Source organism: Hylaeus volcanicus, chromosome 2, assembly GCF_026283585.1.
Source record: "Hylaeus volcanicus isolate JK05 chromosome 2, UHH_iyHylVolc1.0_haploid, whole genome shotgun sequence".
Lineage (NCBI taxonomy): Eukaryota > Metazoa > Arthropoda > Insecta > Hymenoptera > Colletidae > Hylaeus > Hylaeus volcanicus.
In genome coordinates this window covers 1,239,777-1,266,391 of record NC_071977.1, presented here as the reverse complement: position 1 = coordinate 1,266,391, position 26,615 = coordinate 1,239,777, and the positions used below count along the sequence as shown (strand labels likewise).

The window sequence follows — 26,615 nt, the reverse complement described above, 5'->3', positions numbered from 1 at the left end:
AGAGAGAGAGAGAGAGAGAGAGAGAGAGAGAGAGAGAGAGAGAGAGAAGAGAATGCGTGTATTTTATGTTACGAAGGTCTACCGTGTGACGCGACTTAACATTGGTCTTTTTCATCGTATACATGGTTTACCAATCGTTGCGAATAGGCAGCGTCCATAAAATATACGTGCCTCTCGCGAGGCATTTTCGGCTGCGATGTAAGACGAAGAAGCTATGCAGGAACATTTTTGGAAATGCAGTTCATCCAAACCCGCAAACGGTATTGTTTTTTCCATGTAAAAGTCAGAAAGTCTTACGAAAACTTTGTAAGCTTCCTAATAAAATAGCATTTAATTGAATAAATGTGAAGCAAGTGTTGTTGTATCCTCTCGTTATCTACGGTTTTGATCACGCTCAGAGTGCCACGCGTCCTCGGCGCTCTATGCGTGAAAACTCGTAGTGCACGCGACGGTAAAACTTTACGCACTTGACCCACCGTAACGTCTCGTTCGTGCCGGATTTAGTTTCAAAGCAAAAAACTATCCCGTTTCGTGAGATTTTCAAGTTTCAGTCTAGAGTCGATCGTGTCTCGATACGTAGCGTTTCGTTCCCGAAATCTATAGTTCTCTTCGTATCGGAACCGGTTTGATCGAGAACCGAGTTACATTGGCCGTTTGAATACCGAATAGTAATTGACTTTACTGTATAGCGTATCGTACCTATGTACGCGTATATAGGATTGTAACGTAAATATACGCGACAAACGATCGCGCGAGTCGCTAAATTCACGACTTCTGTTTATTTTTTTTTTTTTTTTTTTTTTTTTTTAATGTTCAATTGAATATTAAAATGTATATTTTCCAATAGAAATGCAAACGTATTTAATTTATTTCCTGTTATCGCGTTCCCTTTATGTAGATGTTACGACAACATCATTCGACGGCAGAATGTCGTTTAATTTATTTTCGGGACGCTCGGAAAGTATCGATCAAATATACACCACCTCCTTGGAGAATGTCTCTTGCCGTTGACACGCATTGTCGACGATCCGTGAGACGAGAATATGTGAACGGGACGTGTCTAGTACAACACGTTGGTAAATGTTCGGAACGTCAACGCTGACGCGACAAGCGACAACGTATCGTCTCGAGTGTCCATGCTGGAGATCCTATGGACCAAACGAGTTCTCGCGATACAAATTCACCAACGGTCAACAGAGTATCGGAAAAACCACCGTTCAAACTTTGCTTTTCCAAGGATCAACTTCTCGGGAAATCGAACGTTCGCGGTTCCAAAATCGACGGTACGCACGATACTCGCGCAACGGCTTTGTTCGGTAACGTCGCACGTGCACCATTTATAACGTTTACTTGTTTACTTGTTTTGTTTTACGCGGCTAAAGAAAAAGAAAACATACTAAAAGGGGTCTCGACTGCGTCACAGGTGATCCGATCACGCCGAAATTCTACTCGAGGAATTACGAGAACGCAAGCGATCCGAATACAACCGATACGTTCGAAGAAATTCGAAACCAGGAAAGAAAAACTCCCAGGGATTGTTGTCGTTGGCCTTTGCTGACCAGTAGCATGTAATCACGATATCAGTTTATAGTTTTCTTACCTGTTTTTCTCTCTTCGTTATCATATTATGGCCGTTTCTTCTTGTTTTGTAGGTACGGTTGGTGGCACGAATACGGAATACAACCGAAAGGCTCTCAATTAAACTTTCACAAAAAGACCTCGGATTTGGTGAATTATCAGATGAAAATATACGCAGAGGATCGAAAACTCGGAAGTCTAAAGCACTAAGGGGTTTCGTTTCAATTATTGAAATATACGGTCAGCGAGAGGATACGACGATCGGACTATGTAGAAAAAGATGGACTTTTAATAGAGAGAGATATACTATTTTCGAGACTACTTTTACTACCAATTCTTTTTTTATGGTTTAAAAATGATTTGTGCCTTATAACAAACTACTTTGAAAAAATTATTTTTTGCACTACATTCAACTATTTTACTTTACACATATCCATGCACTTGAAAAGTAAAAAAACAAACAAATGGTATCAGCTTGGATCAGAACCCTCGGAGTTTTGCATCAGTGGCGCCATGGGTGGGAAAACGTCCAAGTTTGTAGCGAAGATAGTTCCCACTGTTACTAATAGATGACTCCGTCTACTATCATTGTCTTCGCCATCTAGTGGTGAAAAATCGAACTAATTTTCGGAGTTTGGTCATCGCCTCTATCGGGAAAACGCCCAAGTTTGTCGCCTATTAGTTCCCACTTTCGACGTTAGATGGCGACATTATCGGTATTGACCAAACGGGGCCATCTAGCGTTGCGAGAGAGAACTAATCGGCGACAAACTTGGGCGTTTTCCCGATAGAGACGCTGGCCAAACTCCGAAAATAGTTCAGCCTCTGAACACTAGATGGCGACGACAATGATAGTTCATGGCGCCATCTAGCAGTAACAGACGGAACTATCTTCACGACAAACTTGGACGTTTTGTAGTTAGTTTTAAGTTAATTTTTCTAACCTACGGTGGCGTCATCTGTTATCATTTTTACAATGTCCAAAGCATTTACTTTACACGTTTTGATAGCACACTTAGAATAAGTTAGACATAGTAATAACCAAATTATATATAAATAGATCTAGGGTAATAGACATAAGTTCCTAAAGATTACTACCAAATGTTCCTATTAAGATTAAGATAATTCTATTATGTACATTCTCTACATGTTGTAAGAACATATTTACAAAATGTAATTTTTTACAATAAAGAGACCCGAAGACACATAGGTCCGAATCGGGCCTCAAGTGTTTTTTTTTTTAAATAAAATAACCGCTTGACCACGTCGTTCGCTTCCATAGCATTTGTTGGTCCATGACACGAATCACTAGCCCTAGCCAACCTGACGTGTATACCAGTGGTATACCAGTGTATACTATTGCACGTGTATGCATTGTGTATACGCGTATTATTTGTAGGTTATGCGTAAATTGCAAAAATGATATTTTCAAATGTTAAATGACTATTTGTAACGGTTGAGAAGTTTACAAACGGAAGTTTATAAGATATCTGATTAATTAATAACACGTTATCGTCGTTCTTATACGATTTGTCATGGAAATTTCCAAAATCAGATTCTTATTATCGCAACTGAATGTTCGGGCTATTCGTCGTAGTTTACAGTTGCGCTATTATTCCGAGTATAAAGTTTCGAGCCAGGAAGTTGAATTCGAAGCTGATCCAAAGGTTGTAGGTTTGCGAGAGAAATTGTTGTATTGCGATTATTTGGATTACGAAAATGTTAGAATGGGATTTAAAGAACGTAGAATGAAGCAAAAGAAGCTGTTAGAGCAAAAAAAAATGATGACTTATAGAAGACTGACCGAGGATCCCGCGCTTAGCGTTTTTTTAAACGCTGCCGACAAAGAAGGAGGTGAGAAAACGTCGATTCGAGCAGACGAGCAAGTTTGCACGAAAACAGAAAACAAGAAACCGGTGCGTATGCCGTATTCGAGACTAGATTCGTACGAAACTACAGATATTTTGTCGGAAGATAAAAAAGACACAACTGGGATGAACGAAAAATACAAAGATTTGTACGAAAAATATTTGGAGATAAAAAAAAGCAACGCGTATAGCAATAGTGAATTTAGCTTTTCGGATTACATGGAAAATAATTCGAACGATATATTACCGAAAGGTGAATTGTGGAAAGTTCCGTCAACTTGGATGTCCGATTTCGAACAATACGACGAGTCGATAACGAGTACCGATTTGTATAAATATTATGGTACGCCGGATCCTTTTTCCGAAGTTAGTTCGATTCCATGCGGCGGTTGCGGCGCTTTATTGCACTGCAAAGATCCTGCCATTCCTGGATATCTACCATCGGAATTAATGTCGAAAACAGATAACGAAGATTTGAAGCTGATGATTTGTCAAAGATGTCATTTTTTAAAATTTTACAATGCATCCTTGGAAGTGAACGTGTCGATAGAAGATTATCCAAAATTGTTAAGCATAATAAAAAGAAAGAAATGCGCGATTATATTGATAGTAGATTTGACCGATTTTCCTTGCAGTATTTGGCCCGATTTGAAGAGCATCATGCATCCGTTTACGCCTATCTTTCTGGTTGGGAATAAAATAGACTTGTTGCCTAGGGACTGTCCACGTTTCTTTGACAATGTTAGAGAACAGTTATTAGAGACGTTGATCGATAGAACAGGCATAAAAAGAGAGAACGTGACGCATGTTGCTCTTACTTCGGCAAAAACTGGATGGGGCATAGAAGAGTTAATAAATAAATTGCAACTAAAGTGGCGACACAAAGGTACGGGAAAAATACGCGAGATGAACCCAGGAATATTGAAATCCATTTAATAAATTTTACGTACGAAACTGTCGAAATTTTAGGAGACGTTTACTTAGTCGGCTGTACAAATGTTGGAAAGTCTTCTATATTCAATATGTTACTAAATTCGGACTACTGTAAAGTACAAGCCCTCGACCTTGTACAACGCGCGACAACTTCCCCTTGGCCAGGAACAACTTTGAATTTATTAAAATTTCCTATTCTGAATCCGACCCCTCGGAAAGGGTGGTTAAGAATGCAAAGACTTCAGAGGGAACAACCGTTAAAAATTTCGGAATCCAAGTTCAGAGATAATAAATTTAAGGAGACAAGGAGTATGCGATACGCGACGTTACAGGGTACAGGAAGTTTCAAATCTTTCCAAGATTTTTGTCGATGAATCGAGAGGATGAATTTTTAATAGAGATTTTTCCTTTGCCCACGTTCCGATCTAGGTGATGTCGGTAAAACGTTTTCGGGAAGATCGTTGAACGATGAGGAGGCTGATCTTTTCATAGAAAGATCGGCGAAATTTATGGAAAGAAAACTTGGTCTAGACGAATCTCGAGAAGAATATAGAGAGAGTCGTTGGTGCTACGATACTCCTGGTACCGTACAGCGCGATCAAATATTAGATTTATTAACAACCGACGAACTATTGACAACTCTACCGCAAATAATCATAGCACCGAGAACATTTCTTCTTAGACCGAAAGAAACCGTGTTCGTAGCTGGCATGGGAAGATTGGACTACGTGGAGGGAGATCTTTACATCCGGTATTCCACTAGTATCAACTTTATCGGTGATTTTAACTGGACGCTACGTATCGTATCGATACGTACGAAATCTTAATTCTTACGTTATACCCTACTTATAATATTGATCAATCTTATTAGTAAAAAGAGATTCGATTTATACTCGAAATTATGCTTTGAAACAGGTGTACGTTGTTTACAAGCAGAGAACTACCCATAACGATTTGTCACACCGTTGACGCGGACCAAGTTTACGATCAGCTGTTGGAAACCGAAGCCTTTGTCGTCCCTACGAACGATCCCGAACGGTTGAAAAGATGGCCAAAATTGAAATCGAAGGAAGTGAAAATCACTGGTATTAATAGAGAGGAATCCGCCGCAGACGTCGTATTGTCGAGCATAGGTAATTTCCCTATAATTGTATTCGAACGGAGCGACTATTATCGCGACAAAAGAAAAATAATATCGGCATTTAATTGTTTAGGTTGGATCGCGATCACGTGTAACGAAAACGAAAACGTTACGTTAACTGCGTGGACGCCCGAAGGTCGTGGTATACACGTAAGGTCTCCGGCGTTATTGAAGAAATCCGTGATTCATCGTGGCGTAAGAATACATGGAACTCCTATGTATTCGTTGGGACGAAAAGTTTACGTTAAATAAGTACATATTTATGTACTTATTGTACATAAATATAATAAGTACATATTGCGCATAAACAGCGATTGCAGTTTTTTTTTCTCCATGTGTTTTCTAGTTTATTTTTGTCCGCAAACGTTGAACTCGTAGATTGCTCGATTCGCGTTGCCATCACGATCGTTCTTTAACTTGCCGTGCGCCAAGTTTTGCCTGCTTATACATTCGTTTGTAGAACCGTTCCAAGTTTGTATAAAATCCTTGCTTTTCCTCGGGTTGATGTTGCGCGTAGAAAGCATCGCATTCTGAAATACTAAAGTTTCGTTCGAAAGATGTCTTGGTTCGCCACGGATATTCGGCTAAGAAATTAGGAAACCTACTGGTACTTACTTCTCACCGCAGCCTCTGCTCGGGCAGTAGAATTTTTCCTTCTTTCGAAGATATCGAATTCTTGGCTGAGCTCTGTAAGAAAAATAGTCGATTGCTCGATGTGAGGTTTGAAAAGAAATAACGTTCAAAGATAGACTTACGTGGATGTTGGCTCTTGCGAAACAGAATTATCGTTCATACCACCGCAAGTACAAGACCGATGAATATCATAGGAATCATCGACGATGAATGATTCGAAAGATTCAACGGGCTCGATAATTTGTTTGCGTCCGCCGTCACTCGGCTCGTTGCACTCGCAAGCAAAGTAACACTTGTATTTTAAGCAAACAGGACAGCTATCGAATATATGAGCGTTCCCGCAAATAGTGGTGACTCCACGGAGATTTCTTCTCGTCGGATGATAACATTCGTTGAGTCGTTGTTGATCGTTCGATAAGAATTGTTCCCGAGGATTGATCCTGAAAATATATCGATACGATCGATGGGAACGGCTCGTACGGGAGGGGAGGGGGTTATTTATTATACGATATACGGTAATACTTACGCCCGGCAGATTTGACCTCGAGGCTTTGCTCGACTGTGACAAACCTTCCTCTGTCTGATGATACCTTTGACCGGTCGTTTTCTGTGAACGCACGATGTTCGCTAAAGGAAAACGAGTCGCGTTCGTTAAACGAGACGATCGAAGCTTTATTTTCTCGCGTTACCTTGGAGTTGATGGTTTTCGGATTAACCACGTACGCCTTGTCGACGTTGGCGTTGCAAACATCCGATACCTCTTCTATCACAGTTTTCGTCGAGATTTCAATTTTAGGCGCTATAATGCCCTAAATTAGCCGCGCGATGACAGATGAACGTTTCGATTAGAGGGGGAATAATCGAATTGCACGAATAACGAACACGAGTCTCGATAATCCAAGGTAAGCTTTGCGAAGAGCGAACAACGTTTATTCGTTGTATCGTTACTCGTAAGAATCGCATATCGTTACCCGAATAAGCGTAACACGGATCGTCGAGACTCGGATTTCTACTAACGGGAAAGTATTTGGTTGGATCCATGAGCAAGTCTACGTCTATTCCGGGCATTAAACCTTTGTAATGAGGCACCGGGTACAGGACGTCCGCTAAATTGGTTTCGAACGTAGCCAACACAACGGTTTGGTTGCACGGGCTAACCCACTGTATCAATTCGGCGTAGAGAAACTCTTGCTCCAATTTTCGTTGCAACTCTGTCAAAGTAGCCAGCCGTGTGAAAGTTTTCTTAAAGTTAAACTCGTTGTGAAATAATAGTGGAAAAATCGGTGATACTCTGTGAGATTCCAGGGTGGAGCCAATGGTGGTCATTCTCAGAGCTATTTTGCCGTTAGGGCACAGCCATACGCCGGGACATGTTACCTGAAACACCGTTTGCGTTAAACTTTGTTCGCGGTTTGGCGGCGACGAGCAATCGTGATATGTACGGCGTGCAAATCCAATTGTACTTTTACGCGAAAACCTCTTCCTGCCATGGCTATAGCCAACAACTGTCACGGCTCGCCGCTATTGTTCTTCCGGTATCATTTTTTTTTCTGTTTTTTTTTTCTTTCGCGATCAGCAGGACAGACGGACGGGGAAACGAAGCGGTCACCAAATGCTTGGTCGAGTGTGTTTTCTCGAAAGCAACGCGACCCACACGCACTTTGTAAAGGCCTATGCCATTTCGATGCGGGACATTACCGTCGCGCCTGTTGCCAGGTAACAGCGAAGGCACAACACCGACATCGAATTCTCCCAACGAGCGACGATCGCTTCAGTCGACGATTCAAGATGCGATACGACTTTTGCGGAATTTCCACTCGCGATTGTTAAGCTATGAACGGTATCCCGATAAACTTGTCCACCGGTAGACCTCTCTGAACGTGACGAATCCGAAGTTCGTTGGCGATAAAATCCGTTTCTCTTCTTGGAAACTGTAGCCTCGGATCCACAGTTCTAGGTATCAGTGGTTCCGAAAACCAGCCATATCTGCGGATTAAACGCGCAAACGTTAGTCGGTTAAGTTGGAAATCTCGGCATAAATATTTAGCGAACGTCAAATGCCTGGCCGTGACGTAATCGTGTGCGAATCGTACTCCATGTTGACGGTTGGCGGTCGGAACGAGTAAACATCCTTAGGGGTCGAGACGAACCGCTTCGTAATTAGATCGACGTACTCTCGTCGAACCTCGGACGCCGGGATCACGTCGTGTTTCGCGTAGAACTTGCCCGTCAGAGCCTTCGTTCGCGCGATGGCCACAAACTTTTCTTGTATCTGATGGTATTTCTTCTCTTTTTCGTATCTCTCTGTATAAAATCGTAATTTTATGGGATTCATGCCGGCGATCAATCCAAGTTTGTAACTGAAATGTTGGAATCTTTGTATTTAGAATTTCAAATGGATAAAAGAATATCGAACGTAGCGAAAGTTTGGCCAACTTGGATTGGACGCGAAACGAGCCACGGCCCGTGGCGTATTCTACGATAAAAACGTGGTCGAGAAGAATAGCGAGATTCTGCGAGTATCGATAATGTTTATTTTAAAATACGTATATGAATAGAAAACGCATACATAACAAGCGGAAGACCATGGCTGATCAGTCAGAGGTTTCCACACATCCGTGTAACATCTCGAGCGATTGTCTAACGAACATTGCCGAAAGTCTGTTGGTGAATATAGAATATCGTTGTTGCGAGAAAATCGCCGCGAACAAGCACAATTTTTCGAGCATAGTTTAGAGGGGAGCAAACTCGAAGCTCCGCGACACGCGCTATCGGATTCCGTGATCGATAGTTGGCGCGAGCTGGCAATACCTTTACTTATATTTCTATAAATACCGAAGCCACGTTCGTTCTAGTAACGCGTTTGCTGTCGTTGACGAGAAAACGAGGAACTGGCTTGCACGCACAGCGGCTCGCCGTTGCACCCGTACGGAAGTATGCGCGCACGGAGATGAAACGTGCGTGTCGAGTTTGCGTCGCGCTTACTATATACACGTAATTACGAGTAACCGAATAATTTACGTAGCTATTTTTGTAAAACACACTCTTTTATGATATAGCGTGATAGCAATGGTAAAAAAAAAAAGAAAGAAAAACAACGACAATCGCAACTCGTAACTCGTAACCGAAGAAATTAACTACGATCGACTGTACAAGTGGTCGGTTGCAAAGGATCCGCCGTGGTGACGTCGCTGTTGCTTCTGCTTCTGAAAATAAAACAGATCTCGTTGCAGCGTGATGCGTCGATGAAAGAAGAGAAAAGTGCAGGCAGCGTCGAGTATCCTACCTTGTTCGTTCCGTGGACCGACGTTGATCGTCCAGATCGACAAACTCCACGGTGGACGCTATATCCGCGCAAGGTACGCGTTTGGTCGCGGCGACGGCGTTGGTCGAGCGTAGCTCCGATGTTCCGTTGTAGTATCCGTTTTCGCATTTGTTCGGGTAGTCCGCGGAGACGGGCGATCGTCTTCCGATCGGGAAATAGTCCGAGCCGATAGGAGTCAGAAGCTCCTCGTAGTACTCGGCCGTCTTCGGCTCCGATAGACTGCTTCCGTACTTTCGCGGCAAAGTGGAGGAGCCGAGGCCGATTGCGTGGCCGTCGATCGCGGCGTTGTCCAGTTTCAGCAACCTAGATAGAGGAGCGCTCCTTCGTTCGTAACTCGCCGGATCGCGATCGGTGTCGACGGCAAAGTCGGCGCTGTGATATCTGCTTCTGGAGGGCGAGAGTTCGAAGCTCGGCGAGCCGAGATACCTTCTCAGCGGATCGTACGAGGAGGAAAGGGGAGGAAGATGGTCGGTCGGAGATCTCGGATCGGCGATATACGGTGCCGAAGCGGTCGCGTCGCTGTACCTCGATCTGTCGAGGGAAGAGGAAGCGTATCTCCCGCGACCGACGAGGCCGTCGTCGGCCAACAAGCTATAACTGTGACTTCTGTCGCTGTGTCTGGTTTTCGGTACCGCAGCCAACCCGTACCCGACAGCTCCGTATTTGCCGCGATCTCGATGTCCGGAGAAACTGTACTTGCGGGGCAACGCGGCGGCGCTCGCCGAGAGTCCGAGGCCAGGCGGAGGCACCGTCAGCGACGGTCGCCTCCGGTCGTTGAATCTCGAGTAGAAGCTTCGTCGACGGATACGATCGATCACCGACTCGGAGTTGTCGGCCCTCGCGAGCAGAGACTGCGTCGGGGAGGTCGCCGGCGATTGGAGCTCGGGCCTCGCATGGTTCATCTCGGCCGAGCTGATCGACCACGAATCGAAGCTCTCGGGCTCGTCGACGGGAGAGAACGGCTCGCTCGGTTCGTCTATCGGCGACTCTTTCCGAGTTTTCGCGGTCACCGCCAAGTCGGAGGAACTAAGCCGCTCGTCTACAGGCTTGCTAGCGCGATCTTTTCCCACGTCGTCGTTGCTCGAGGACTCGGCGTGGCTCTCGATGATTCTCGCGCATTCGGTCACCTCTCTCTTTAATTCGGCGACGTCTTTCGCGCGCAGAGGTTTCTCGATGATTATCTTGTTCCCGGAGATGTTTGCGCGATGCGTCACTTTCGCGAGACAATCCATCAGCTTGTCAGGGAACTGTTCCTTCGCGGCAGACTTCGGAGATTCGGATTTCGGCGAGTCCTTCTTGGCCACGGTGGAACTCCTGAACGAGTGTTGAGGTATTTTCGATAGATCGAGCTTCAAGTTGCTTCTGCTCGCTCGCTGCGACTCCTGGCCATTCTTCGTTTCCACCGGCGCGACGGTCTCCTCTCCGGATTTCCCGAGGCTCGACTTTCTCGTCGACGATTTACGAGCGACGAGTTTCGCGTTTTCCTCGACTTCCCTCGAGTCGAGCTTCGAATTCGAATTCTTGGCCGATTTTCCCTCGGAGGGTCTTCCGATCGTTTGCGAGTCGATAACGGGGACGTTTTCTTTCGGTTTGACGTTGTTCGCGGTGAGGCTGGATCCACCCGGCTCGGGACTGTTCTCGAGGTTGCCGCGGGGCTTTCTCTTCGCTTCCGGCCGCGGTTTCACCGGTTTCCAGTCGGAGCTGTCGGGCGACTTCTTCGCGACCTTCTTCACCGTTCGCGCGAGATTCTTCTTCTTGGCGGGATCGGCGTCGCCGTTGTCTACTGTCACCTTTGCTTTCGTCGGTTTCTTGCTCTTTTTCTCGGGGCTTTCACGCTTGGCCGATTCCGCGTGCGAGTCGCTCTCCGCCACCGGGCTACTTTTCTTTGCCATAGAGAGCTTCTCGTCCGCGACGGAATCCTCTTCCGTCTGTGGCTCTTTTCCACCGTTTGCGGAAGCGTCGTTGGCCTCCGTCGTGACCGAGGCTCTCTTGGTCTCCTTCTCGCCGGAGGCTCTCCTCTCTTTCGCGTTCGACGGTTTCTCCTTCGGTGGCGATCGTTTAGGGGATGTTTCGTGCCCGATTTTGTTATTTTCCGCGAGTTTCTTGGCCGACCTGGAGTCAACGTTGACCAGCTTGGTCGGTATCCTGCTGATCGAGAGCGCGTCCTCGCCGGAGACAACCGTCGCGTCTCCTCCTTTCGCGCACTTCGGAGGGCTCCTCTTTAGCCTGTTCAGGATCGCGTTCTGCGCTCGGCCACCGTTCACCGCGGGCTGTTTCGCGTCCGCGCTCTTGAACAACCCCAACACGGACGACACTCTGCTCTTCGAGGTACTGGAAGCTGTTTTCTTCTTCGCGGAGGTCAAATCCTCCGCGCTCACGGTCTTCTTGGCAGACTCGTGCTCGCCGGGTGCGCACTCGGCGGGAGGAGGTGCCGAGTGTTCGCGCAATGGTTCGCCGACTATTCCACCGTTTGCTCGCGCCTCTGTCGTAGTCGTCGCCACCGCCTCCTCGTTCGATCTCAGTTTTTCTAGCTTTCTCTCCAACGAATGCAAAAAACTGTGTCGCGAACTTTGCCGCTCGATTTTCGTCGCGTCTGTCTCGTCCGTCACGGAGTTCTTTTCCCCGACGAGTTTCTTCTCTGGAGGATTCTTTGAAAATTCTTCGAGGCTGTTCTTCGGCTCGATCGGTTGCCTATCTCGTTGCTCGACGTCGCCCTCCTGCGTTCCGTTCTCGCTCTTCTTCTTTATGAATCGTGATTTTCGTCGTTCGTTCTCCGCCGCCTTTTGCGCGTCTTTCTCTTTCGCGTACCGACTCTCCTCCCTGGGAGTGTCGAAGAAGTCGGGTCGCAGGAATCGCGATATCCGATGCTGCTTGGATTTCTGCGGTTTCTCTTTCTCCCTGGAATCGGTGGTCTCGCGGCTTCCGGCGGCAGCCTTGAACAGTTTACTCAAAATCGACTTGTCCGAGTTGACGGGCCGCGCTCCGAGAGCGACGCCAACGTCCTGCGAGTTCGCGAACGATTTTCGACGATCGCACCTCAAACTCGGCTCTCTGGTCAAAGAGCCGGATCTCAACCGAAGACTGGGTATGCAGCTACGTCGTTTCGCGACGCTCGCGGAACCAGCCGCCGCCGTTTCGCCTATCGCTGTCAACGACTGTTTCTCGCACTTGTCGGTGTCTCTGTAACTGGAGGTCAAATTCGGATCGAATCTGCTCGGACCCAAGTTCTTCAGCTTCGACTCTTTGATTAGATTTTCGGCGGCTAGCAGCCTGTTCTCAAAGTTTCGCGAGAGGTCCGACTTGGCGTAGGCCGACCTGTAGTCGACGACGTTGGAAGAGGAATCGGTTGGAGAGGTTTCATACGATTTCGCCGACACGCTGGACGTCCCGTCCAGCAAATTCGTGTTCGAAACGGAGGTACACTCCGAGGTGGAGCCGTTGTCTGTCACGGGGTTTTCGGCGTTGTCCGCGTCCGTCTTCCAGCGAGCGAACGCGTCTTCGGGCACGGTCTCCTCTTGAATCTTCTCCGTTCTGTACGGCCGAAACTTTTCTCTTCGAAGTTTATCTACGATAGATTTCACGGACGCGTCCTCGTATCTTCTGCCGCGGTTCGTCGCGCGTCTAGGGAACGTCGTCGACGACGACGACTCTTCGAATTCGTTGCTCGCGTCGTCGTCGTCGTCGTCGTCGTCGTCGTAGTAGTCCTCGAACGGACCGACGCTTCGTCTCGAAAATCCGCGACATTCATTTCCGTTGGTTCGCTCCAACAGACTATTGCTCCTTCGAATGGGTTTCTCGGTAGATCGCTCCTTGTACTCCGTTTGATCGGACACGCTGGACTCGGATCGATCCGCGATCTCGGACGCGTCCAGGAAACTCGGGGTCTCTTTGCCGATGGAGCGACGGTAACGCTTCTCGTACGGCAACGGTTGTCCGGTTTGCTCGGCAAACGTTCTGCTCAGTCGTCTAGCCAAGCTAGGCGTAAAGTTTTGCTCCAGCGACTCCTGTGTCTCTCTTCCGACTCGTGTCGGCTCCGCTTCTACGTCTTTGTGTTCTATTTCATCTGAAAAAAAAGCGAGATAACGTCTACGCAGATTGTAAACAGGAACGCTTCGAGTTTCGAACGGGCTGGAACGGTGATCCGGATCGGGCTGGGATGGAGCGAGGCGAGGACGCGACGGGTTCTTGTTACGGGATGCAAGCAGACAAAATACTCTCGTTTTGCTCGGTATTTACACTCCTTTATTGCTACGTACATCGAATGTGTGTTGTTTCTTTTATATAAAATTTCTCGAAAAATGAATAAATAAATTTCATCAGCGAAAGAAAGCGTTTGCCCGAAATTGCTTCTCGAGTAATCGCGTACCTCGACGCAGTCCTTCGCGTACAACCGTGTCCCGCGCGATCAACCATTTTTTTTTTTTTTTTTTTTTATTTATTTGCGCCACGAACCATTCGGCTCTGTACACGTTCGTTTTCGATCGCGAACACGTGGAAGACAATCCGACGTTTGACGGTTCGCGCTCGCGTATCATCGACTCTCTAACTCGACGACCGAGCTGCTATAAACGGAGATATATGAAAGGAAGAAAGGAATTTACCGCAAATCGTATCATCGACGACTGGCACTGGTCGAGGCTTCCGAGCGTAATCTCGGAAATAATCGATGCGGCTAAATGGACCAAGCGTGGCAGCTCGATGTATGGCATTTCTGGGTCCGTAACGATCCTTGTACTTATACCGACGGCCCTTTTTCAAAATGTATATCGACGACAGTCAACGGCGCACAAGTACCCGCATACATACATGCATACGTACATACATACATACATACAAACATACATACATACATATTTACAAATACACGTGTTTTCGCGTATTAGTCCAACAAGTTATCGAGCGTACATTTGTAGACTCGTCCAAAGAGTACATGCAGCAAAACAGATTTTTATATGTATGCGTACGAAAAGTTGTTATCGATGTTTAACGGATTTCAAGAAACAAGAACGGTATTTGTAGCGCGCGAGGGCTCGCTTTCCGATCCTGTCGGCGTGGCGATCCGAAACAACGGTTACGCGCCGATGTCGAAGGATTCGCAAAATTAGCCCTTGTACTTGGACAACATCGAAACGAATAGATCGTTTAGCGTGTCTAGGTCGCGACGCACCGAATGTATGTACTGTAAACGTAAATCGAAAGTAATGCATGTACGATATTAAATACAATATAGTAGCATTATCAAAGCATGCCGAGACAATGCGAAGTAATAAAACGTTGTTATTTAAACTCTTGAAAACACAACAAATATCAGCCATCTCAAACAAGGGGTTAGCTCCTTCGCCTTGTATCATAGTGTAATATACATATATATACATATATCCATACATACATATATATATATATATGTATACTTATACACGGTTCCTCGAGATATCTTTTCTCAACAAGTGTAAATATCTTTTCCTGGTGCAACGAATCTAGTACTTGTCGAAAACGCGACAACGACTGCGAATATCCTTCGATGAGTTTCGTGTGTCCACAAAAACGGGAGACACCGGAGTACGAAGGAAAACAAAAACAACGACGAACCGTTCTAAATAGCTGCACAGTGTCGTGTCGTATGTAAACAAAATGCCAGTCACGCGTGGCTCTTTGTTCTAGTTCGTGGAATCGGAGGTTATCGTGGTGTATGTTTACTATTTTCGAAAGGTGTTCCTTTTCGCCGGGTATCCATCGTACATATCTTCTCTGTACACCACGAAAACAACCGAAATACATCTCGGGAACGTCGAGTAAAGTGTGTAGTTGGTAGTTATCGTTGTATTCGATTCCGATCCCGATCCCGTAGAAAATCGTTGAATCGAAAAACGATCGTATAAAATTCCAACGAGGTAATCGCGGCAAAGTTGACTCGTGTTCCCGCGATGAAGAATCGCTAAACGTCGCGGGACAATCAAATTCCGTCGAGCGTAGCAAATCGAGCGATAATAAACGACGAAAATAGAGTAGCGTTTGCGGGCCTACGATGTCGTTATTCGCTGGATAGAAAGTGTAGTATAGTACCTAACTTGGTTTGTCTACTGGGGATTACCGTCTGCCCGCCTACGTAGAGTCACTCGCACGGTCGCTGCAACAACCGTCAGAAAAGACCGTAAATTACACGTACAAATATCACAAAACGATTCCACCGCGATTTTCTAGAGTATATTTTCGATAATCGTTCGCACCGATGGATTCGCGTTCGAAAAAGAACGATACCAGCGGGGCTAGACTTTCCTTCCTGGAGCGAAAGAGATCCAGCTGGTATCCGGTGCTCTTTCTTCGATCGAACGATTGTTCTTCGTTTCGAGACGACCGAACAACGACTCGTCGAGTCCGTGAATCTCGAATCGAGAACGGGGACGAATCGTTGACGATGCGTACCGAAAATATAGTCTCTCGAATATCGATCGGCGGTGGTAAGCAATTATTTCTTTGATCGCTGATTGAAGAGTCGGCGATAGACGTGAAGTAAATGTATGAATTTTCGTTAAAGATGGATACTGTCTTGGATAGCATATAGAACTGATTTTCTTCGTGTATTCGTGTGTACATGGATACGTATGCAATCATGCTGTAAACTTTAGTATACGCTTAATAAATTAAAGAAGAAAAATGAATTACGGCTGCTCGTGTTAATAGGATAATATATAAATCAACAACAACATTGCAATTTGCGACTACTGCGTATTACTAGGTTCTATGTCGGGCAAAGTATGAGTTACATTTGTAAGTAATTTTAACGCTCGAAACTCGAAACCCACGCGGCGAAAAAAAAAAACAAAAAAACATTGCAATCGATATTTGATCGCGTCCACGAATTCTCAACGACTCGTCGGCGTCGCGTCGATCGCGTACGGTTGGAAGTGCAACAGGACGTAAGAGTTATTTGAAAATTATGTAAGAACAGGCAGGTACTTTTTGCGAGGAGAATCGTGCAAACATGCGCTTAGAAGAAGAATGGTATCTCTCTTTAAAAAAACGAAAGAAAACAAAAAGAAAAGAATCCTTCGAAATAAAAGTCGACGAACCGCGTGGCGTCGCATTTCCGCCAATCAAAATTCAAAATGAATCCTCTCGTCGTTGTTATCGTTTGTATCCTATTTAATTTGCGATCGACGATTGTCAAAAATGATGACCGTATCGCGCGATGTTAACCCATCTGTGCCAAACATGAACCGTGTATGTAAATTGTAATTCGTTCTAACTAGGGTTAGTATAAAAAGTTGCAAAAACATCGTCAGGCAATAAAAATCGGAAAAAATAACTTGTCAGACGGTGAGACGGAGCGGAGCGTGGCGAGGCTGAGCAGGAAGTCGGGGATTCGGAGAAAGATAAAAGACGAGAGGGTAAATTGGTAAAAGTAAAGAAAAAAGATGTGCTCTGTCTATCAACGACTCGACAACAGCTAGGTACTAGGAGATATGCATACCGAATACCATCCAGCATTTTCTCGCGTAGCTCGCGATTTCAGACCAGTGACAAAATGAACAACAACGATCGTCGTGTCGCGACTTAGCAGAATCTCGCTTTCGTCGATATACGAGGAATCGTGGTTCGTTTCTTAAAAGAAATGGACGAAACGCCGAGACGACGCACGGCCTCGATCGTAAAGATAGACAATATTTTTGCCACTGGATCGAATTACGAGCATCGACCCTTTGCGCTCCGTGTGCACATTTCGTATCTCCGCGGCGCGATCAGATCTAAACTCTGTCGAAACAATCTCGAAACATTCGAACGCGAGACGAATAGAGCGCGGAACGTAGAGGGTCAATTTCCGCTGGTTATCTATGATTCGTTTTGCAGTTTGACACAATTTCTCACGGTGAATTTGTAGAACAATCATACGACACTCTCTTACCTCTCGGTAAGGTGTTGCTGCCGATATCGAACACGGTCTCTCTCGAGGAATTTCCTTGCGACGCTGAGCTGTTGGGGGTCCCAGGATTCGAGTTGACGGAATCTTTCCTAGAGAATACGTCGCCATCGCGGCTGAGAGAATGCTTGAATTGAGACTCCGTCAATCGCCTGTATCATTAACAAACAAAACTGATGTCATTCGTCTTCGTACGATTCGAATGTCACGTTACGGAACGCGAACGGTGCGGGGCGGCGCGATGCAACGAACCGTTCGAAAGTTCATTCTTCCCGCGAGGGTAGAAAAGTTCGGCACCGATTAATCGATACTGGCAACGAAACGGAATCGAAAATAAAGTTTCTAGGCTTGCGAAGCGGGATGTCGAGTCACGCACGCGTCGCGATAGCGAGTATTTTAAACCGGTGTATTTTTATGCCCATCGTTTTACTCCGAGGTCTATCGAGCATTACGGAGGTAAACAATGTAAAGCCTCGAGATCCGTTCGTTGGTACGTAGCGCGTGGCCGGGTGCCGTGAAATTGTCGTTCCGAAGGTTTGGAATGCGCGTTGTCCAATTGCGTTTCGGGTGGGAAGGACGCGTGGTATACGAGGCAATAAATTTCAACGATTACTCGTGATATTTTGCACTACCTTCTAAAATAATCAGCATACACTATATTGTTCTAATGTTGTTGTAACAATTGGACTCACGTAGTCACGGTCCTTGTTTCGACATATGTCTGGTAGCTTGCACAAACAAGCGGCGAAACGTTGTTACGTTGGATTTCAACATTTATTTCGAGAGATCTCGTAACGCGATAAATACGGGAAAAAAAAGGTTGCGCGCGTAAGAAGTCGACTTGGACGAACTTACCTCGACAACGGTTTATTGAGACCCCAGAAAGGTTGCGACGGATTGGAAGCTAATCTTCCGAAAAGTCGAGAACTAGGGAACCCGGTGGTTCGATTATCGTCGACGTTCAGCCTCTGCGTCAAACTTCGTACTCTGGAGAGTAGCGTGGAAAAGAGATTCTCAGCCGTGAGCAATTCGAATCCGTCGTCGTCGTCGTCCTCGCCGGAAGACAAACTATCCGCGTGTTCCGACGGCTGCCTCGAGGGTCGGGAGCTTCTCAATCGATGCATGTGTCTCTGTAGAAGATCCTCGCTGTCCCTAAACAACGGAAATACGAATCGACGCGTTCGGAATTCAGCAAGGTTCGAGATGATGGCATGGCGCAGAGACCGCGTGCGACTCCGAATGTAAAAAGTTGGATTACCTGTGCAACGTAGAGAACGGGGACTCGTCCTCGCTGGCGTCCGATAGGAGAGAGCTCATTCGTCGAGGTCTGGCAAACCTAGATCTCGGAGCGCTCGCGGTGGTAGGGGTGCTGGCTTTGCTCTCCGGTTCGACGCTACCCGACCTAGGAGTAACGTATCCACCGCCTTCCACGGCGATGGGAATTATGTATTCTCTGGGACTCTTTCTGATGGGTTCCGGGCCAACCGTCGAGCCTAGAGCGCTGTCGGTGTCCGAGTCGGCGGTCGATTGCCGAGACAACGAACCCGATCGTTGTGAAACCAATCTTTGAGGCATCGGTGGTTTCGCCGGTGGCGGTGGCGGTGGCAGTGGCGTTGACGAATGCTGTCGATTCTCTACTTCCATCTGTAATTGCGAGCGCGATGTTACGTTAAGACGCGCGTTAAGCACAGATTCTCTGCTGAAACGAAAACGATCGAATGAATTTCCACTCGCCTGAATCGGTATTATTCTCTCTTTCGGAGGAGCATTTCTCGGTCTCGTTTCAGGTTCCAAGCTCGCGCTTCGATTCGCCTGCGGTACCGCAGCTGCAACGGGAAACGCTATTTCCGACCTTTGCGTTCGCAATTTTTGCGGCTGAAACGCGTCGTCGATCTTCGCTTGCACCTCGGATCTGAACGCCACAGGTTCCGACGATTTCGCGCCCGACAGACAAATCTCGGCTTTGCTCGTCTTTCGCGATCTTGGCAGCGTAGCGCTCTTCAACGTAATTTCCATTTTGCTAGACATCTTGGGCTCTTCCGGTTGCGAGTCGTCGTCGTCGATGTTGTTGTTTTCGATGCTGTTGCCCGTCACAAAAGCGGAGATCTGGAAACGTAACAATCGTGAACGGACGAAAACAATTGGGGAAAAAGAAAAAAGTGTTGTATCGTTTCGGTCTTACCACTGGTTGCTTGGCCGCGTCGACCGACTTGCCATCGAACGAAAAGTTGGTTTCGACGGGCGTGGAGACGGCAACCGTAGCTGTTCGCAGATCATTGGTTCCAACCGGTATCTTGAACGGTAGCTTCTTAGGTTCGTGAGTGGACGGAGAAATCGGTGGCGATCCGCTCGCTCTCCTTTGCAAGGGCGGCTTTCCGATCGCTCCGCTTATTATATCGACGGCCCGTTTCTTCGCGTCTTCCATCTTCTTCTCTTCCTCGTTTCGAGTTTCGCGAGTCTGCTTCGATTTTTCGTTCCTGTCCGTCGGCACGTCGATTATGACCTTTGACGCGGTGGGCTTTGCGGGGGGAGGAGCGGCGATGGAAGAAAGACTGGCTTTCCTCTCGAACACACGTTTCGCTCCTCCCACGTTCACTCCGGGAATAAAGATCTTTTTTGGTTTCTCGTTTTCAACGTTCGATGCCATTTGATTGAACTTTTCTGCGGTTTCGAATATCTTCGAGCGGCGCCTCTTTTCGAATGGTTTCTTCGAATCTCGTTCGGTCGCCTCCAAATTGATCGCTTCCTCGTTGGCAAACGGTTCGCTCTCGCGACGATCGTCCGCGCTCGCGGCAGCTTCTCTCGTTGTTTCGAAGCTCGAAGCGACCGTAGCCGCGGCATTTGAACGATCGTCGGGGGTCGCGTCGTTTGTCGACTTGTCGGCGGCGGTAACGTTTCCGGAACACTCCGACGATCGATTCTGGAAGCCTTCGTCGAACGATTTCGCGTGCTCCTCTTGCGAACGGTTCGTGTCGCGTTCGTTGTCACCGTAGTCTTTTTTAAGGTTCTCCATGGCCGCGTCGACGATAACTTGTCGGTCTTGGCTTTGCATCGTTACAGGCGTCTTGCTTCGTTCCTTGCTCGGCGACCTTTCGTTGCATTCCTTGATCAGTTCTAAGCAAGCCGCCGTGGACTCGGCTTTATCGATCTCGCTCGCAGGAACCGTTACGACCGCGACGGGATCAACTTCCATAGCTTCCTCCGTGATCGAATTTGGAATCGGCGCCGAATGATGCCTAAACGAATACATGGAATTTTTCAAAGACTAGATTAGGACACGGGTTTGTCGAGTCTACGAAAAGCGTGCATGGAAAATGTTTCGTAACGCGCTTCAGCGGTGAACGAGGTACCGTCCGACTACTCTAATAAAACGTGACGAGTACGACGACAGGTGAAATAAAAAGTCGACCTGCTCGTCGCTCGTTGAAAGAAAAAAAAAAAAAGCAAGCATAGAAAACGTTGTAGGAGTCTAGGAACCTTTTCCATCGTTTTTCGTTCATCGTCCACTCGTGTCGTTAAACACCATGTAAGCAACGGCAGCTCGAACGCGATTACCTAGACGAGGATCTATACGCTCTCGGTTCTCTCTCCTCCGTCCTATCTTTCTTCCTCGATCGTTCTTTCCGCTTGACGCCGGCGGCGGCCGTTTCGTCCATCGACGGCGTCGTCTCCAACTTTCTTTTCGCGTCTCCGGTCGCTGCAGCCCTCGGTTCCTCCTCCAGCAATTCCCTTATCCTCCTATCGGAATTATTTTGATCCAATTCCATCAAACTGCCGACAGAATGGCACCTGGTGGGCACTATAGCTTCGGAAGACACGTTATTCGCGACATCCCCGGCTGGTTGCTGATCGCCTACCACCAGTTTTTCCGCACTGGCGGACGGAGGTACCAAGGAAAGCAAGAGATCCAGCCTTACGGGTGTTTGCGCCGCCAGTTCTTCGGCGATATCGAGACAATTCTGATCGTAACCTTTGTTTACCCACCAATGAGTGCAAATTTTCTCGATGTCAGCCCGTTTTCCGGGACATACCGTCAGCATATCTTCGATCAGGGGAGAAGCGGCTGCAACGAAATCAGCGTCGTTAAGATTAACGCGTTGGATCGATTGGGATCGTATCGAATCGGATCTCGAATCGAGTCGAAGAGAAGAGAAGAGAAGAGAAGAGAAGAGAAGAGAAGAGAAGAGAAGAGAAGAGAAGAGAAGAGAAGAGAAGAGAAGAGAAGAGAAGAGAAGAAAAGAGAAAGAAAGCGAGGGAAGGAAAATTGTTATAAACTTACGCGATGGATTTTTTGGTTCGTAGTAATCGGATTGCGATATTTGTTTGACTAGTCTCTTAAAGTTAGACCCATCGAAGGGCATGGCACCGTAAACCAACGTGTAGAGAAGAACGCCCAAGCTCCAACAGTCGACCTCTGGCCCGTGATAAGGGGTACCCTTGACGATCTCCGGACTGGCGTACAACGGGCTGCCACAGAACGTGTTCAACAACCTCTGCTCGTCGAACACGTTCGACAGGCCAAAGTCGGCAATTTTCGCGTTCCCCGCTTTGTCCAGGAGAATGTTCTCGAGCTTCAAGTCCCTGTGGCATATTTTATGCTTGTGACAATAGAAGACCGCGGTTGCTATCTGTCGGAATATTCGGCGAGCCTCGTGCTCCGCGAGGACCTTTTGCTTGCTCAAGTAGTCGTACAGTTCGCCCCCGGCCGCGTACTCCATCACCAGGACCATTTTCTCTCTGTTTTCGAACACTGAAAAGAAAAGTCGATGAAAGCGCGAGTAGCAACGGGTGGCAACGAGCCGGTCAATCGAAGAAGCAGCAGTCCGACTCTGCTTCTCCCATTCGTTTCTTTTTTCCTTCTATTTTTCAGTCTCTACCTTCGTAGATGTGGATAATGTTCGGATGTTGCACGCTCGACATTATTTGAATTTCTCTTCGTATCCTAACCAGATCGGCCTCCGTTTCTATTTTACATTTTTTAATGGTCTTTATCGCCACTTCTTGACCCGTTTCCTTGTTTATGCCTAACTGAACTTTCCCGTAAGTACCTTGACCGAGCTTCTTGATGATGTCGAACCTGGACGAAACAAAGTAAACGGAGTGATGGACGAGCGGTGGCTCGAACCTACATAATTTCTCGAAATTTTACTCGGATTGGCGCGCGTACAAATAATACTGCCGCGTTGTTATTTACGTTCCGCCAAGTATTTAGCAAACGTGCCAATCTCGAGAATCGTGACCGATGATCTTGGCGCTTGTCGAGAGCATCTCGACCGATCATCGGACGGAACACTCGAAATACTTTTTCCGCCTCCCTCGTCTTTCGCGTCATTCGATCTTCGCCTCTCGACGTACCTCTGCTTCAATTTCCGTTTGTGATTGTGAAGACGCACCCCGCCCGTGCTCTCCATACCTCCCATTATATTGTGTATGCTCGCCTCGCCGACAACCATTTTTCCTTATTTTTTATCTGAAACGAAAATGTTCCGATGTAGATTACGAGTAGACGTTTCCCTACGCGCTTTCGCTCTTTTACTTTTACTTTTTTTTACTTCTACTTTGCTTCTTCTAATTTTTCCCATTTTTCGTTCGCGCGTTGATGGCGCGAGTAGAGTCGTACAAAGGAAAGAAAAGAGACGAGCGCGGAGATGGTGAATCGCGAAGAGGATTAAAGCGTGGGAAGGAGACGACAAGAAGCAGGAGACGCGCGGATGAGGCGATCCTGTTTTCGAACAAGGTCGATCGGCCTTCAAAGTAGAAGATGATTCGGACTCGAGCATGCCTCGATGCTCGCGATCGAGGACAACGGTGAGAACGGTACGAGATATCATTATCAGGCCCGCGGGCTAACGAACAAGTATAAGAACAGAGAGAGGATATGCGGTGAGTTTATTTTCGGTATCAAGACGCCGCGCCGCGCCGCGCCGATTGAACGTGCCTCGCGCCCCTGGCCACCTCGACGAACATGCTCGATAAAACCTAACCGAACCGAATCGAACCGAACCGAATGCGCGATGGTACGCGCGAGACGACCGCTAGTCGGAAATCGGTGTTGATGCTTGGCAATATGGATAACAGCTAGGTGGATGTTCGTTTTGGCTTTTAAATTTCCCGACTCGCTTCGAGTGCGCCAATCATTCGCCGAGAAACGACCGCGAACAATCACTGACTCGCGCTGCCACGCGTTGACCTCAGCCTCGATATCAAACCGACAACTTTTTCCTCGTCTCTCCCTCTATCCATTTGTTTACTTAGTTACCAGCCTACGTACCAGTTCACACAGACTATTATCATTTACAACGGCTCGATGTCAAGCTCCGAAGAGCATGCGATAGTTGCATAACCGCTGTATTTTCAATTAAAAGGAATATATGTACACACGTTACGTCGCTAAGAATAGGAGACTCGCGATCGCGAGCTGTCTGGTATTCGAAACACTATCCATTCGAAATCACCCGATATTCGACGTTTCTATCTTGTACGGCCACTGCCGGCACACCGAACGTTTCCGGTTTCCGGTATTGGCAAGAAGAAATCGAAACCGAATACCGAAACCGTATGAGACGAGAAGGTTGCCAGCCAATTTACCTTCGAGCTGGCTGTCGACGAATTTATAGGACCTATCGTTATTTTAGCGCCACCGCCGATGCAATTTCGAAACGTTTCGCTTCCCAGCGCTCGCGACGAGCTTCCTCGATATCATTTCTCGCGGAGAAAGTGAATCCTTCGAAATCTCGTTTGCTTTCCGCTGGACCGATCGTCCACGGGAGAACGGACGAAAGGAATTTGATCGTTGGGCGGGATGATTAATTTTCATTTCAACAAGCCGACTTTAAAGCGTTAAACGAAGCGCGGAGCTTTTCTAAATATGGGGCCCCATGCGACTGCGCGCATCGCGAATCGCGCATCGAGAATAACATTCGTCGCCAAGATTGGTAGGTAAAGGCCGAGTCGGACGTATCCAAAGGGAAAGTCGGCGAAAGCAACGAGGATTTCGCGATCGTTTTTATCATCGTTGCGCCGATTGGCAGGACAACCAAACCACAGAGAGAAACACGTGTGCATACGGCACGGCCTGGCCTCGGTCTCCGTCTCCGTCTCGCTTCTAGCTCTCGCTTCTAGCTCTCGCTCTCGATACTCGATCGGTGCGTTTCGATATTTTTAGCGGGCGCGTAGACCCGCCGCGTGGGCAGACCGAGCTTCAGGGCTGATGTCCTAATGACTTCCATTTCCTCGCGTGTCTCTATCCCGTTCGATTCATCGCTTTTTCCCTTTCAACGGAAATCGAGCGAGTCGTCGTCGACGATTTCTGCCGCGACCCGCCGATACCCGGTTATTTCTTTACGTTTCTTCTCCCGTCTTTCCGAGAGAATTGGTTCCTCGTCGAAAGGCCCTGCGAACGTAACAACGGCGTGATCGCGAGCCCGAGTTTCTTTCGCTAAACAATTTCGATGCAAGTGGTCTCGGGAACGTGGTAGCCGGGTCACGATAATTTTTACTCGGTACTATTTTTAAACCGGGTCTAAAATACTACTGTCAACGCCAAGTCTCAAAGTACGCGGGATAAATTCGACTAGTCGATTAGAAATAAAATGCCACGATCGAAACAGTCGCATCGAATGTGTCTTATTAATCGCAAGTTCGCCGCGGTTCTTCTACCGCTCTCTCTCTTTCTTTCTTTCTCTACGAAACTGCTTTCTTTGCATCCATTTGTTGGCTTCGATAAAATGTCAGATTATACGCTCGATAAAAGCTGGACGACGCTTCTATACCTTCAAAGTGTCCGGAGGTACGTTGAATATTTATCGTAACGAAGAATGTCGTTCGGGATCAGGCGTGACGTCACCCGGTAGCTTGCACGGTATCTCGTGATTCACGTGTTATTATTAAAACCCTTAATATTCCTCTGCACGACTCGCGGTTGCATGCATGAATGAACGAATCTATGCGTTCGGTGCGGGTGATTGTACGCGTGGATAGCGAGAAATCGCGACAAAAGTTTGAGTCACGAACAATTAATAGACCACGCGCGATGAGTTTCGTTCGCGTTTATCCGGATATCTATGCTATTTCGGCCGACAAACTTTTCACGGTATTACATGTATCGGTGTTGTAATATTTACGGAGGATACTTGTCAAATTAATACTTGTTAAATTTTAAATGTTTGAAACGATATCTTTTAAGGTCGTACGATATCGACGCTTGCAAATAGACGCAACGTTAGACTTGGCGCTTAACGATTGCGTGCGTTTAAGGAAGCCGTCGGGACCAAGTTGAGCAGTACCGACCGATAAACGAATATAAAACTGCGATTCGAGATTCTCGATCGAAGCGAAGCGAGGCGAGAATTCGATGAAATTTATGCGAATGTTAACGAGAATACGAAGGAAGTGTGACCAAGTATAGCTGCTCGTAAAATGTCTCGATCGGTCGAACAATTCTCATATCAATTGGGTTAAACGAGATGTGTGTCAGTTTGCGTGCGGTACGTATCGGTGCACCGTATGTAACTAAAGCGCGTGAGACGGTATGTAGGTTCCTATCGATAAAAATAGCAGACTGATATTTCGAAGGGATCTTTCGGAACATTCGCTAATTGTCTCGAGTAGCATCGTCGAGGATTCCGCAGGGAAAAGGTTCGTCGACGACAAGTGATAGATTTGGATACGACTACTACGACGACGATGACGACGGCGACGACGACGACGAGGCGTTCTTCGCGCATTATTGAGTAATCGAAAACGCCCACGAATGAAAATTGACGACGCTTCGCGACGTTCTTTTATTTAAGGATAGACTATCCGTTCTCGGAGCTCGTTACTCGCCGATGGAACAAACGGACGAACGCTTTGAATGAGAATCGACACTCTGCTAGGATCTAAAAATAGCGAGAATTTGTACCTTACGGTGAACTCTGGAGCCAAATTATCCTCTTTTTGCGGCTGCTATCCGCTCCCGGGAAAAATATAGGGGAAAAAGCACTATGTACACTATTATTATCGTCTCTACGGTCGATCCGGACACTATGTCTCTGTAACATTCGAATTTTTCTGAGAGATCGCGAACCTTCTCCGTTTCCACTTCATTTTACTAGACATTTTTCGCGTGACGATACGGCACACGGCTCACGCGCTGCCACCATCTTTATTTACTAATTTTGGACTTGAACGCTGAGAACGGGGAACGGATAGATTAAATCGACTCTAGCGTCATCTTTC

At 47.0% G+C, this 26,615-nt stretch overlaps 5 protein-coding genes across 10 annotated transcripts; 2 read left to right on the top strand and 3 right to left on the bottom strand.

Annotated features, from left to right (window-relative positions):
• Positions 1-6: 6 nt before the first annotated feature.
• LOC128884892 (uncharacterized) lies at positions 7-1,959 on the top strand. 2 transcript variants are annotated; one of them, XM_054138559.1, is made up of 3 exons: positions 7-1,316; positions 1,424-1,568; positions 1,653-1,959. In XM_054138559.1, exons 1-3 carry the CDS (start codon positions 1,151-1,153, stop codon positions 1,786-1,788), a joined length of 447 nt encoding a protein of 148 aa, XP_053994534.1. In that variant the 5' UTR covers positions 7-1,150; the 3' UTR covers positions 1,789-1,959. The 2 variants fall into 2 exon arrangements, with proteins under 2 accessions (XP_053994534.1, XP_053994535.1); XM_054138560.1 differs by having other exon boundaries at positions 7-1,283; positions 1,653-1,944.
• Positions 1,960-2,861: 902 nt separating this feature from the next.
• LOC128884724 (nitric oxide-associated protein 1) lies at positions 2,862-5,852 on the top strand. Of its 3 annotated transcripts, XM_054138305.1 has the most exons (5): positions 2,881-4,332; positions 4,416-4,712; positions 4,809-5,130; positions 5,295-5,512; positions 5,594-5,852. In XM_054138305.1, exons 1-5 carry the CDS (start codon positions 3,114-3,116, stop codon positions 5,770-5,772), a joined length of 2,235 nt encoding a protein of 744 aa, XP_053994280.1. In that variant the 5' UTR covers positions 2,881-3,113; the 3' UTR covers positions 5,773-5,852. The 3 variants fall into 3 exon arrangements, with proteins under 3 accessions (XP_053994282.1, XP_053994283.1, XP_053994280.1); XM_054138307.1 differs by lacking the exon at positions 5,594-5,852 and having other exon boundaries at positions 2,862-4,332; positions 4,809-5,192; positions 5,295-5,473; XM_054138308.1 differs by lacking the exon at positions 5,594-5,852 and having other exon boundaries at positions 2,864-4,332; positions 4,809-5,156; positions 5,295-5,473.
• LOC128884730 (spermatogenesis-associated protein 6) lies at positions 5,768-7,733 on the bottom strand. The gene is made up of 7 exons (XM_054138317.1): positions 7,596-7,733; positions 7,171-7,530; positions 6,843-6,962; positions 6,680-6,780; positions 6,276-6,593; positions 6,136-6,207; positions 5,768-6,058 (listed from the first exon to the last, which is right to left on the bottom strand). The coding sequence occupies exons 1-7, from the start codon at positions 7,641-7,643 to the stop codon at positions 5,920-5,922; spliced, it is 1,158 nt and encodes a 385-aa protein (XP_053994292.1). The 5' UTR covers positions 7,644-7,733; the 3' UTR covers positions 5,768-5,919.
• Positions 7,734-7,966: 233 nt separating this feature from the next.
• LOC128884736 (uncharacterized) lies at positions 7,967-8,499 on the bottom strand. The gene is made up of 2 exons (XM_054138326.1): positions 8,247-8,499; positions 7,967-8,139 (listed from the first exon to the last, which is right to left on the bottom strand). The coding sequence occupies exons 1-2, from the start codon at positions 8,486-8,488 to the stop codon at positions 7,980-7,982; spliced, it is 402 nt and encodes a 133-aa protein (XP_053994301.1). The 5' UTR covers positions 8,489-8,499; the 3' UTR covers positions 7,967-7,979.
• A 158-nt stretch (positions 8,500-8,657) lies between these two features.
• Positions 8,658-26,588, bottom strand: LOC128884720 (uncharacterized). Of its 3 annotated transcripts, none has more exons than XM_054138300.1 (13): positions 26,299-26,588; positions 22,752-22,866; positions 22,274-22,473; positions 21,676-22,146; positions 20,952-21,459; positions 19,579-20,632; positions 19,131-19,502; positions 18,655-19,040; positions 18,252-18,548; positions 18,089-18,124; positions 17,382-17,548; positions 9,440-13,541; positions 8,658-9,359 (listed from the first exon to the last, which is right to left on the bottom strand). In XM_054138300.1, the coding sequence occupies exons 2-13, from the start codon at positions 22,847-22,849 to the stop codon at positions 9,287-9,289; spliced, it is 7,764 nt and encodes a 2,587-aa protein (XP_053994275.1). In that variant the 5' UTR covers positions 22,850-22,866; positions 26,299-26,588; the 3' UTR covers positions 8,658-9,286. The 3 variants fall into 3 exon arrangements, with proteins under 3 accessions (XP_053994275.1, XP_053994276.1, XP_053994277.1); XM_054138301.1 differs by having other exon boundaries at positions 8,658-9,356; XM_054138302.1 differs by lacking the exon at positions 18,089-18,124 and having other exon boundaries at positions 8,659-9,359.
• Positions 26,589-26,615: the final 27 nt, after the last annotated feature.

Coding starts and splice junctions, on each gene's coding strand:
- LOC128884736 (XM_054138326.1), bottom strand. CDS start 8,488: ATGAATCCCATAAAATTACGATTTTATACAGAGAGATACGAAAAAGAG. Junction 8,140..8,246: donor CCGCCAACCGTCAACATGGA/GTACGATTCGCA, acceptor TTTAATCCGCAG/ATATGGCTGGTTTTCGGAAC.
- LOC128884892 (XM_054138559.1), top strand. CDS start 1,151: ATGGACCAAACGAGTTCTCGCGATACAAATTCACCAACGGTCAACAGA. Junction 1,317..1,423: donor TCGCGCAACGGCTTTGTTCG/GTAACGTCGCAC, acceptor ACTGCGTCACAG/GTGATCCGATCACGCCGAAA. Junction 1,569..1,652: donor CCTTTGCTGACCAGTAGCAT/GTAATCACGATA, acceptor CTTGTTTTGTAG/GTACGGTTGGTGGCACGAAT.
- LOC128884730 (XM_054138317.1), bottom strand. CDS start 7,643: ATGGCAGGAAGAGGTTTTCGCGTAAAAGTACAATTGGATTTGCACGCC. Junction 6,781..6,842: donor CGAAAACCATCAACTCCAAG/GTAACGCGAGAA, acceptor GTTTTCCTTTAG/CGAACATCGTGCGTTCACAG. Junction 6,594..6,679: donor CGAGGTCAAATCTGCCGGGC/GTAAGTATTACC, acceptor ATATATTTTCAG/GATCAATCCTCGGGAACAAT.
- LOC128884724 (XM_054138305.1), top strand. CDS start 3,114: ATGGAAATTTCCAAAATCAGATTCTTATTATCGCAACTGAATGTTCGG. Junction 5,131..5,294: donor GAGGGAGATCTTTACATCCG/GTATTCCACTAG, acceptor GCTTTGAAACAG/GTGTACGTTGTTTACAAGCA. Junction 5,513..5,593: donor CGTCGTATTGTCGAGCATAG/GTAATTTCCCTA, acceptor TTAATTGTTTAG/GTTGGATCGCGATCACGTGT.
- LOC128884720 (XM_054138300.1), bottom strand. CDS start 22,849: ATGGTTGTCGGCGAGGCGAGCATACACAATATAATGGGAGGTATGGAG. Junction 19,503..19,578: donor ACGCGGCCAAGCAACCAGTG/GTAAGACCGAAA, acceptor TTACGTTTCCAG/ATCTCCGCTTTTGTGACGGG. Junction 9,360..9,439: donor CGGTCCACGGAACGAACAAG/GTAGGATACTCG, acceptor TTTTATTTTCAG/AAGCAGAAGCAACAGCGACG.